The 12,972-nt window shown below is 30.3% G+C and overlaps 1 protein-coding gene across 1 annotated transcript in view; it reads left to right on the top strand.

Annotated features, from left to right (window-relative positions):
• Positions 1–10,199, top strand: part of NCAM2 (neural cell adhesion molecule 2) — a 433,297-nt gene extending 423,098 nt beyond the window's left edge. Inside the window, 2 exon segments of the mRNA XM_006192306.2 lie at positions 5,285–5,404; positions 7,898–10,199. Of these exon segments, the coding sequence (XP_006192368.1) occupies positions 5,285–5,404; positions 7,898–8,009 (232 nt within the window). The 3' untranslated portion in view covers positions 8,010–10,199.
• The last annotated feature ends 2,773 nt before the right edge of the window (positions 10,200–12,972 follow it).

Raw genomic sequence — 12,972 nt, 5'->3', positions numbered from 1 at the left:
TTCTTTTTCACATAGTGAGAAAACTATGTACTATATACCATAGTTACACATTTATATATATATGATACATATAAATATACACACACATAACTCAAAACTGAATTTTATATATCTTCATTCTTGCTCAACTATTCACTAAATGGAATAAATTGTAGGTAATAAGCATTGTTATATAATCTAGGGATCAAGTGGTGAACAAAACAAACAAGAACGTTGTTCACATGGAATTCATATTTTAATGCATGAAGACAGATAATAAACATTAAAAGTAAAAATGTCTGGTAATGATAAGCACTAGGAAAAACAAAAAATAGAGTGATAAACCATTACTAGAGGTGGATCATTTAAGACCTCTCAAGGGAGGTGAAACTTAAGCTGAAGAGTGAGTGATAAAGACCCAGAAATATAACCATGAGGGGAGGCAATTCTAAGCAAGTATTTTTGTAACAATATATACACAGATTGTTAAGACAGGGGGAAGCTTACTCTGTTAAAGGCCAGATGGATCTGAATGGAGTGAAGCAGAGACAGAAACAGGTATAAATATCAGGCAGGAGAATTATCTTAATACGAAAGTATTTAATCTTCTTTGGGTCAAAGTAAGGAAAAGTATTTTTTAAATAGAAAGCTACTAAATTTTTTTTTCCCCTAAGATTTCTTTAGCTACTAGTGAAGAATGGATTACTGGAAGGTTGGTATATGTAGAGGGAAGGTTTAAAATCAAGGAGACTGGGTAGAAGAATCTTGAGATACACCACATGAAAAATTATGGTCTTTTGTACCAAGCTAGTGGTACTATAGGCATAGAAAAGTGCATAGCATTAGATAGAATCAAGGTAGCATCAGCTACTGCTGACTGATCTGCCTTGGAGAGAAAGAGAAATCAAAGAAGACCTTCATGTTTTTGTTTTAATTAACCAGAGGGATGGTGGTGACTATGTGCAAAACAACAAGATATACCCAAGTTATGCTGTTTATTTTTATTTGAATATTAATTAGTAATTTATCCACAAACACTTCTGTTTGTAATTCCTGCCTGAGTTTAATTAACCTTAAAGACTTGGGAAGATGAAAACACATGGTTCATTCCATCTTGTTATCCATCATAGCTTTTTAAGTCACAATTTCCTCTGCCTTTGGAAAAGAGTTTTCAACTCTTTTTTGAAAATTCATTGTTCAAATTGGAAAAAAATTATATAAAATATCAGTCAGAAAAAGGATATAATTGATTTGAATAATTGGATTTACACTAGCTTCTAAACATGATCTCAAGCATTCTGAGACTAGTCCTTTCTTATTATCACAAGTTATAAGATCATGTAGGTTTATTACAAAACACATTAATCACACACTTAGAGCATTCACGTTTAAAGAACAGTATATTGCAGAAAAAGAAGATTAAAGTCAATGGCATACAAGATGGCTTCATGATTCTGATGTCACTTAAAGTATAATTAAATGTAATTTATACAGGGTAGGAATTAGACTCATGGAGATTATATGTGTGCTTTGGATATATTCACCTAAGGGTAAGTAAACTATGCACTTGGTATTCCTTGCAGCATTTATTATAATAGAAAAGATTGGAAACAATCTCAAACTGATCTATATATATTTATTCATATATATGCATGTATATATTTTATTGCAATTTGTCTCACATAACAATGCACGACAGTAATGTCTCGTTTCAGTTCATGAATTTCTCACTCTTTCTGTATAAGTAGTATTCTATAGATTGTATACCATGTATACCATAATGTATTTATCCATTTATCTATTGTTTTAATTTAGATGAAACTTTCAATATCTTTATAAATTACTGTTATATTGTTATAATTGTTATAATTTAGATGAAATTTTCAGTATCTTTATAATATTGAAGTAAATATGATGTTTTGAACTTCATTTTTACCTAAATCCTATTGTAAATATACATGAAACTCCTACATGTGGGATGGAAGATCAAAACTGAAAAATGCTGGCAAATTGCCCATGAAAGACAACACCAGTTCACACTTCCAAATAATCACAGATTATAAATTTTCCTGTAGCTTTTCAAACATTGAATATTATCAATTTTTTTATCCAATAAATGAAAAATATCGTTTAAATTTTGTTTTTTCTGATCTGTGTTGAGTCTATTTGTTTTATGATTTTGTTTCCTCTTCATATTCTTTACACACTTTCATAGAGTTATTTAACTTTTCTTTCACTTGTTGATTACATAACATGACCCTTAATCATTGGATGTTGCATTTGTTGCAAATATTTTTCCCAATCTATCCCAAAGTTTGGATTTTGCTAATGATGCCATTATTTATATGAACTTTACATTTTTATTTAAGAATTGATGAATTGTAAAAAATGCTTATGCAGTGAGCTATTGGGAGAGTCAGCCAGTTGGGTTCTAAGACACAACCTCTTAACTGCTCTGCTATACTTGTCATCATTTTCTGCTTAATAATCAGTTCTAGAAATCGTGCTGGAATTTATATAATGTTTAGAAGTCTGTCAGTTGTAAAATTTTCTATAAATGTTGGCATAAATTTTATGCCAATTTAAACAAAATATTGCCTTGTCACTCTTTAGAATTCCGTAGGCAATATTGATCATGATTCTGATGTCACTTAAAGTATAATTAAATGTAATTTATACCAGGCAGGAATTAGACTCATGTAGATTATATGTGTGATTTGGATATATTCACCTAAGGGTAAGTAAACTATGCACTTGGCATTCCCTGCAGTATTTATTGTAATAGAAAAGATCAGAAACAATCTCAATGTTTGTCAGTTGGTGACTTCAATACATGGTGGTGAATATCCATAATGGAATATGTAATGGGATAGTTTGCACCATGGAAAAGATTGAGGCTGCTCTAATGGTTTTTTATGGGCTCCAACTAATACCTAGTGTTAATTGAGAAGGCAAAATTAATGTAGTTAGTGTACTACCATTTGTGTAAAAATAATGCATTTTCACACATATATGCTGGCATATGCCTAAAGAATCTTTCGAAAACAAGGCAATTTTCTGTCTGATAAATAACTAAATATCCTAAATATCCTACAAACAGAAAATGGTAGGGAAATTCATGTTTCCCTCTACACCATTTTGTGGTATTCTATGCTACAATATGAATATGCTAGCTAGTTAAAAATTTTTAAAAAATCATTAAAAGCAAAAATAAGTATTTTAGGACAACTCACCATTTTCTCTTGTTACTCTATTTCCTTTCAAAAATGTTTATTTTTATCCTTTCTAGTTTAAAGTTGTCCACTTACCTGTTTATTTTTGGTAAGAAAGGATACAATTAAAATCCAAGATCACTATCTGTTCTACCTTTTCTTTGCATTCTGTTTATTTCATCTTGATCTCTACCTATCATTAAAATAATTAAAAATAAAATCCAATTTTAAAAATCACTTTTCTGCTCAGAATAACCAATATCTATGTTTTTTCAAACAGTATTAACCTCTGTCATGAAGACTTTTTTTAAAGGAATCAGTTGAAGAATATCAACAACAGCAAACAAACAAATTTAAAAGAAAACAACATAAAACTAAAATCTAATGGTGACCAACTTCTTAATTCTCTTTATTATTACATACATCTTGCTGACCTGGAGCCTCAGAACAGAGAATGTTGTTAAAAATGTTTGAATCACCAGGTCCCACGGACAATTGAATATGAGAGATGTAAAAAGTTCTTCACTAGTGACTTCTAGATTTTCTTCAAAGTTTTATCTGTGTCTATGTGAGGTACCTACATACTCAAATAAGAGCAACAATACCACACCTGCCACCTGATCAAAAGTGTTTTATCTTCCTCAGTATTTTTCTTTTTAGGTTTCAGCATTTGTGAGGTCTGTTAAATATTTGAGCCATTGTTGGGTTTCTGTTGTTTGCCTTCTTTTAAATGTAATCCTAGTTAACTTGATTTTAAAGACCTAATTTCACTGTCATATATCTACCATTACAGTATCAAATAGAAAACTTTCACTGCCCTAATATGACCAGAGCTCCACCATTACTTCCTGCCCTCTTTCCCTCATGCCTGGCAACCACTGATCTTTTTACTGTCTACACAGTTTTGTCTTTTCCAAAACATCATTTAGGTGGAATACACAGTATGGAACATTTTCAAACTGGCTTATTTTCCCTAGAAATTTGCATTTAGGGTTCTTCTGTGTCTTTTTGTGGCTTGATAACTCATTTCTCTTTATTACCAAATAACATTCAATTGTATGGATGTATCACAGTTTATCCATTCACCTGTTGAATGACATCTCAGTTGGATCAAATTTTTGGCAATTATGAATAGAACTTCTTTACAGATTCATATACAGATTTTTGAATGGATATAAGTTTTCAAGTCATTTGGGTAAATACGTAAGAGTGCAATTATGGGACTGTATGGTAAGGTTATATTCCTGGGTGTTTGAAAACCCCATCCCTTCCTAATTTTCATTTGTACCAGTAATCTGTATGAAGAGTACATCATTCTCAGCCCTTATATCTTACTTCACTCTTTATCATTAGCAAATGCCTTTCTTATTTTCCCTTCTTTTAATTTTTTTGTGCTATGAAACTCTGCAGTAAAATTTCTATTTATAATTATGATAAATTATACTTAATTTCAGATTTTAGAAATCCAGTAAAGATAACATGGATAATAAATCATAAATGAAAATAATCATGCATATATGTTACAATATTGTTTTTATTTGAACTATTTGGTGAAAACATAAATATATTAAAAGTCAATTATTGCATTATAGTCAAAATAATTCATATAAATTCACACGTACATTTAAATCAATAAAATGTATCTTATATATAAATTTTATCTTCAAAATTTTTAAATAGAACCAAAGTTTCTGATGTTATTTTTCAAATAAAATTTTTTTTAAAGTGCATGGCTAGTTAGTGGGGAAAAGCTACTTCATTTCATAAACTGTATTTAACAAAATATTTTCCTTTATTTCCAAAAAGAAACTGCACTATCAAATTTAAAATTTGAACTACTTTTCAAAATATTTAACACAATTTTGATAAGAAAAAGAATTCTAGACAAAATGGAATTTCTTCTATTTTTTCTGAGGGAATAATATATGGCTAGATGAATTTAAATGTTAAAAAATTCTTAATGATATTCCTATTCTGACCGTATTGGATTTATTTAAGGGGTGGTGGGATTTTTGTGGATATTTTAAACTATGTTCCATAATGCATCCATTTTTACATTTCATACATAATATTTTTAAATTTATTCTTTCTAGGAAAGATGGATCAAAAGAACCTATAGTGGAGATGAGAACAGAGGATGAAAGAATTACTAATCATGAAGATGGGAGCCCAGTAAATGAGCCAAATGAAACCACGCCACTAACAGAACCTGAGTATGTAGCGTGAAATGTTTAATTATTTTTGGATAAGTGCTTGTAAAGTGGTTAACACATTATCATTATTTGTAGCTTGCATTGACAAATAACACCATTATTAAAACCATGTTGTTTCTTCTTCAGTGAAAGTACATGTGAGTATCAAAAATTGAGATATTTCATATGAAGATTTTGGATCAATGTCAGAGAAAATCTACTATTCAAATATATATTCGTAATTTTATGTAAAAATATCAAGATGATAGAAGCATGTTACAGAGTTGGGTTTTCCTACATTAATCTTACTGTTTAAGAAAGTGATACTTTCAAAATACAATTGATTTTTGCTGAGATAAAGATGTGTCAGGATATTAGTCATTGCTTTGGATATGCATAGAATGGCCTAAAATAGAAATAAATAGTGTGAAATATATACAAATCTATTTAAAAAAATATGTATATATATTGGTCAAGAAGACAAAGAACTGGTAAATAGTCTATCATTTTAATGTCTCTATAGTACATGATGTTTGGTCTCCATGCAAGATTGTGTCGTCTACTTCTTTCTGCACCCATCAGAACCCCATTAAAACCATAATAAATATTTCAACTAAACCTGCAAAGATGATGTTCATGACTAGGAAAGTTAAAATGATTAAAACCATAGGCATTATATTAAGTAGTAATACCAGTGTTCTACTGAGTATATTTGATACTAACAAAACCATGGCTATCATATTATTCTTTAAACCCTGCTCACCAAAATGACTTTGAAATTTTATTGTTTTTCAAAACAAATATCTCTTCCTCGGCCAGCTAGCATTCTCTTGCAGAGAAATTTGATTTAGGCTCCTCGTACTAAATCAAAGGCTGAGTGTTGTCACAGGTGAAGAAAGTAACTTGTTTCAGAAATGTCCTTTTTCAGCTCTCAGGGGAATGAAATGATTAATATTTAGACAAATACAAAGCTCTACTCTGTAGCTTAAATTTTGGCTTAAATCTTTAGGCCCTTTTTAGTGACTGCATTTAGAGATTATTATGTTCTAGCTTGACGTTAACTCTTGTAGAGGCAGCTTTCACAAGGTGGGTTCTGTGTACTCCCTTTCAGAAATCAGAAGCCTTTTCAATGAAGCAAAAAAGCCTTTTCAACAAAACAAATTCCTAACTATTAATTAACACTTACTCTAATATATTGGTGTGTATGAAAACTAGTTAAGAAAATGCCCTTACATAAAGCAGGACTATATTTTGAAACAAGACAAAACTAGGTGGTTTAATAACTATTCTGGTTCTCAGTTAAAGAAAAGGAATACTCAACATAAAAATAATCAAATTAATAGTACTCTTTAAAAATATAATTTAACATAAATATAACTAGTGAAAAAATATATATGCGAAAGTACACTATCCACGAATTAGTTATAAACACTGGTTAATTACAAATTCAGTACATAGTTCTGTGATTAAAAGCGGTGTTAAGCATTATGCTAAGCTCCCATTCAAGCTTTAAATCTCTGTACATTTTGATGCTAGAAATAACCCGTTGTTTCTATAATCTTTTATTATCAATATTTTCAGTACTTGGTAATGGGAGAAAAGAAGTGTGAATGCACCATTTATAATATACATAAATGTAGCTTGCCCTAGTAGTTACAAAGTACATGTTTCTTTGTTCTCAGAAATGAATCATAGTTTCTGCCCATGACTTACTTTTGATTGGTTAGTTTTCACACAATAGCTTTGACTTGCAGAATATTTCTTACTCTTCTCATTCAGAAATATAAAAGAAATTGCAAATGAATTTCAGAGGAAATACCATAGTAGCATTCACTGCTTCATAAAATGTTGAGATTAAAGTCACAGAGGTGAATTGGAATTCTGTGTGTAACTTAATTTTTTTTGATGTGAAAAAATATTTTGTCAGAAGAAGAAATTTTATCCTTGAAGCCATGTGCACAGAAATAGTAGTAAAACACTGAATCTAAGACTGGTAGAAAAAACTCAAAATCTTGATTTGTTGTCATCATAGTATGATTTGTAAAACTGTCTTAATATTAAGAAATAAAGGTTGTTTCAGAGTTTAAAATTGGAAACAACTCCCAAGCAAGTGCTCATAAATTATATAAAAGTAATAAGAAAAAAAAGTGAAAAAAGACTAGGTAAAGAAAAGAAATAGAGTAAATATAAAAAAATGAGAAAGTCCTGAAATACATTTATTTGCATTAAGTTCCAAAGATTATTACTAATTCACTCAGCATTTATAGTTTATGTAATAATATGTCAGCAACTATTGATTATTTTTACTTGAAAAACTTAAGTACTAGTAAATCTTCTATTAAACATATAAAATTGTTTTGACTTTCACATTCCAAAACACTTTCATTATATTTTTAATACATCAGTGGGTTATCAAATCTAAGCCACCCCATAATGAATGATTTGGTACATCTAAATCTGCCACTTCAAAGTGCCTTAGCAAATTAAGTTGATTATTTTTGTATTCTCTTCCAGAAAATTGCCCTTAAAAGAAGAAAATGGGAAAGAAGTCCTAAATCCAGAAACTATAGAAATTAAGGTTTCTAATGACATCATTCAATCAAAAGAAGACGACAGCAAAGCGTAACAGCAAGATTACAGAGTCATGATCAACGCAACAAAGAGCATTTGCATTGCCGTGAACCCCATGACCAAAACTATTCCACTGACCTTAATTTCTCGGGAAACTTCTAGCTTGGAATAGCTTGTATACATATACATATGATCAAATACTCCTGCCCATGGTCTGTTTCCTTTGGTTGTTGTTGTTGTTGTTACTGTTGTTGTTTACTTTCTTATGAATTTCAGTATAGAGACCTGACTGGCACCAACTCTTTGTATCAATTTGACCTTATGATTCAAGTCCTGCAATTTATTATATGGCTAAAGTGCTCTATTTCTTAAGAACTATACTTCATACCACAACCTCTACACAAATAGGGGTTTAAGAAAAACCAAAACAAAGTTTTTGTGAGCTAAATGCATAAGAAAGCCCTGCATGTTTTTTAATCCAGTCGTGGGCAAAAAGATTATTAAGGTGAATTTCAGTTTAAGATGAAACCACTTAATAAAGCTTACACTTTTCATTCGGAGAATTTCAGGGAATTTAGGCTTGAAGGAGCCAGTTATCTTTAGTAGACGTTAAATACTGAGAGAAACTTTGGAAAACTCTTTTTAAGTTATAATTACAACATGGATTTTTGACAGACTGAAGTGCCAGATCAAAATTGTTACCCATTTGAGCAAATATTAGTTGTGTGTAAAATTAGATTAGAAAGATTCCGTAAATCTCGATCTCTTTATATATGCCATATTCACTCACAGTGGATTACACACACAAAAAATGTATTGCAAGTGAAAATAATATTGATTTCTGCCCTCAGCTTCAAATAAAATAAATTGAAATGGGAACAATATCAATGTTGTCTTGATATATTTATAAATATGTGATTTTTTTTACTTTTTAAATAAGTTTATCAAAAAAAGTCATGTTCAAACACTTGATCATATCTTCAGACACATTTTTGCCCATTGTTTTAAATAATCTTTGTTTAAAAATTAATTTTCCCAGTGTTATTGGTCAATCATTATACGTAATTGGCTAATAGGAATTCAAATCCTTAGTGGTTAAATAATGGAGAAATTAACATTTAAACATTGTAATGAAAGTGTAAATGATAAATGATTGAATTACCACTAACTGTTTTTATTCTGGATGTTGTAGCTAGAAGTCATTTTAAAATTTTGATAAACAATTCTGGTTGAAGAAATTCCTTAACTATTCAACACAAACTTTCTAATAGTACCTGTTAGTAATATATACCAGAATAAAATACTTATTAACTTCCAAGCTATGCAAGCTCCCAGAGGTAAAAGGATGAAACATGATTTCCACTTACATGTAAGGTAAAAAAAAAATGTATTTATGATTATAAATATACGTACCAATTGGGAGCAGGTTTTAGATTATCCCTTACCCTAGAGAGCCAAAGGTTTCTTTAGGCCCCATCATGTTCATAAGCTTTCGTGTTTCAGGTGGTATCATCTCTCAAATATTGACTGGTTGGGGAATGCATACCAATAGAACATTGGAGGAAAGTCTTAACAGTGCAGAGCGACCTGTTTTAGGATGTCTCTCTACAGAGATCATTTGATGAATATTAAATATAACACTAACGACACTCATAAACACTTTCATTTACAAAGTGCTTGGAACTGTCAGCCAAGGAAAGACAGCTAACTAATTCTCCAAAACTTTGATTATTATAGGACAGAATGTGCCTATTTACATGTTCAGGCACTAAATCGCCACAGTGTCGTTGCCAAAATGTACAGGTTATATGATGCAGGAATCTCTCCTTGTTCTCCTTTCAGGCATATTCTGAAGAAAAGCATTCTTGTGCCTACGTAGGAATTTGAATAGAAATTATACAACTGGTCTTTTGATGACTTTGACTGTTGCTGTTGAGTTTACGTTTGTCTGATCATCCGTTTGCTTTATTTTACTGTTTCTGCCCTTTTGTTCCAATGTGCTACAACTAGTCAGAATACTTGAATTATTTTGTGCAGACTAAATGGGCTTAGGTAAGTGTCCTGTGAAGCAATAGCCGTGGATGCTAATTTTTCCTGGCTAGGGCTACGTGGTTTTAAGTAATTATGGTGAAAGAATTAGGAAAACTGAGAAAGTGATTTAGCATGTTTACTATTGTTCTATCCATGCTATATTTCAAGAGCAGAGAAATCATAATAAAGAACAAAGATTTTTGTTTCCTCAGTTTGAAAGTTCTGTTTCTCTCATTTCTTTGGACTTTTCATGTAAAGCAATTTAATTAAATATTTCTTTTCTATATACATATATATATATATACACACAATATGTTGTTAAATTTCTTGCCACTAATGTGGAATAATGATCTGAAGTTAACAGATAATCTGAAACTAATTGTAAACAGACTGTTTCAATACATTGCTTCAATTGTCCAGTGGTCCTTATCTCTTGTCCTTGAAATCTATGCCCTGTGGGAGCAAGGCAATACTGTCATCTGTGATAAACTTTTCTTTTTCTTTCTTTTTTCTTTCCAATGGAATGCTCCTTGTAAAAGTTTCCAGAAGAGATGGCTTGTAGTAAATTGTAAAATACTGAGTAGAATTGAAATAATCTGTTTCTTATTTTTCTTTTTTTATTCTAGACTAAACATATCCATATGACTGTATAAATGTTATTTTTACTGTCTAAGAGTACTCTTAAATGTTAGTATAAAATGTCAAAGAGTTGACTGAATATAGGTACTGTTAAATAACCAGAGCCCTATGCTACTTTAAACAGAGAAGCAAAGATATCATTGAAAATATTGGTATTTCTTGATAGGTTTTGTGCAATTAGGCAATGACAATCTATATTCAATAACAAATACGAGGGAACAGTAATATTAGCATTTTAAGACCCATTTGGTTTTTAAAACTGGCACAAATTAATGTGTCAACATATTTTACAATGATCTGCAAAGCAATTTAAAAATTTTGATTTCTAGAGATTTATTTATTATTTTTTTGTGGGTTGATCTATGGCCATTCTAACCTCTAACGTTAATGTAATGTTTCTCAAGCTTTCCTTTATTTTTTCACTATTAGTACCTATAAAAGCATTTTTCGAAGACTATTTGATCCTGCAAAGTTTACATGAATCTTAGTCTTTGAATTAATTTATATGAATAGAAAGTTTTTATTAATCAAATTATTTATTTGAGTGCCAACCATTAAGTGTAATTTTATAATTATACCTTAATTTTATGCATCTTATTTTAAATAATTAAGATGTATTTGTGCCTTTGGAGTAGCATGACATTCTGCTTTATTAAAAGAAAAAAACACAGCTGCAATCTTTATTGATATATTTTGCTTGTAACTGTGAAACTTGAATGATACTGTCTTACTTACATTTAGTGAATAAGCTCAGTTCAAAGGATTTCACCTTGAAAACAAAATCTCAATAAAACAAATTATACTGTGTAACTTATTTCCACTCATGACAAAGCAATTCTTTTGATGCACACACAAAATAGTACTTAATTTGTTCTGTATTGTTGTTCTAGACAATAAGTATATTCCAGATATTATTGACATTGAGTTTTACTAGTTGTAAGACAAAGACAACAGATGACTTTTTAAAATAGGGTAAATTAATACGGTGTCACTTGGGTCTACATCACTCCTGCTATGTATTTGATTTGGGATTATAAATCATCCTCTACTGTTGATGATAAAATAATCACTCATGAAAATATCTACAACTAAAGTGATAAAATAATCTCCATTTCTTAATTTAAGAAATGTTGGAATGACTTCTTACGATTACTTGTGAAATTTGCAATGTTCTTTTTCACAGAGAATAATGTAAATGCTCAATTTCAACCCCTCATGGAGTTATTTTTCATAATCATAAATAGAGTGCTTATTCAATAGAGTTTATGCATAGATGAGAATACACTTTTAAATGAGATTGTTTGCATTATTTATCTTTAGAGAGAAAAGATTTGCACCTTCTTATTAACCCTTTAAAGCATTATTACATTGTCTTTCACACTGAAATCACATATGGATGTATTAGCATATGCCAGAATTTCACTGTGGAAGATCCCAGAAGTGAAGTACTTCAATCCTAAAATGAAAATCTCTCCAAAAAGTATTCTACTCACAGGCTTACTAATGTTCTGAGATGAAATGACTAGATGCATAAATGAGAAAGTTATAAAAGAGCCTAGATGTAGTAGTTACTGGACAAATGTAATTTCCTTCCAACTCTGTCCTCTCCTTTTTAAAAATAGCATTTTCTCATGTAGATGTATCTATTTAACATTATACAGAATGCTAATAGATTAATGATTTCCCCTCATAGACTCTTATACACAATGCTTTATATTTATTTGATAACATATTAAAAATTCCTAGAAAAATAGTTTATTATTCACTATAGGATTTTATCAATAACTTAGCTACCTTAGTTGGTACCACCACTTTAATTTTTTAATAAAATTTTCAGGATTTTGGTTACATGATGTTCATTATAATTAATATAAAAATCACCCATATAAATTTAATGTTGCCACTTATTTTAATTGTTTTCCTAAAATTAAAATGTATATCTTTTAGCATCTGGTTTTAGTCTTCCTTGGAACAACATAAGCAAAGCAGTGACTGTTGGAGCATTTCAAATCACAACCAGGTACAGGATAATAGAGGAACAAAGATCTGAAAGAATCCAGAAAGGCAGACTAAACTCTGATGTTGGAAATAGGTGACCTTGGTGTGAGAAGTTCTGGAGCAGGGACAAGGAAGATTGCATAGATAAAAATTGAGACCAATTACATTGATGCGAAGGAGAAAACTTAGTGAAATCCAGAGGAGAAAGTTAACCTGGATAGAACCTATGATTCCATTTTGCAAATAGGATGTTTTTAGAGAACAACAAGCATTGTATAAAGTAAATGGTACTGTTAAGAGGAAACATATTTGTTCCAATTCTTAAAGGAATGTTCATGGTTTAGCATTTG

The sequence above is a fragment of the Camelus ferus genome, chromosome 1 (genome assembly GCF_009834535.1).
Source record: "Camelus ferus isolate YT-003-E chromosome 1, BCGSAC_Cfer_1.0, whole genome shotgun sequence".
NCBI lineage: Eukaryota > Metazoa > Chordata > Mammalia > Artiodactyla > Camelidae > Camelus > Camelus ferus.
This window is presented reverse-complemented; position numbering and strand designations above follow the sequence as displayed.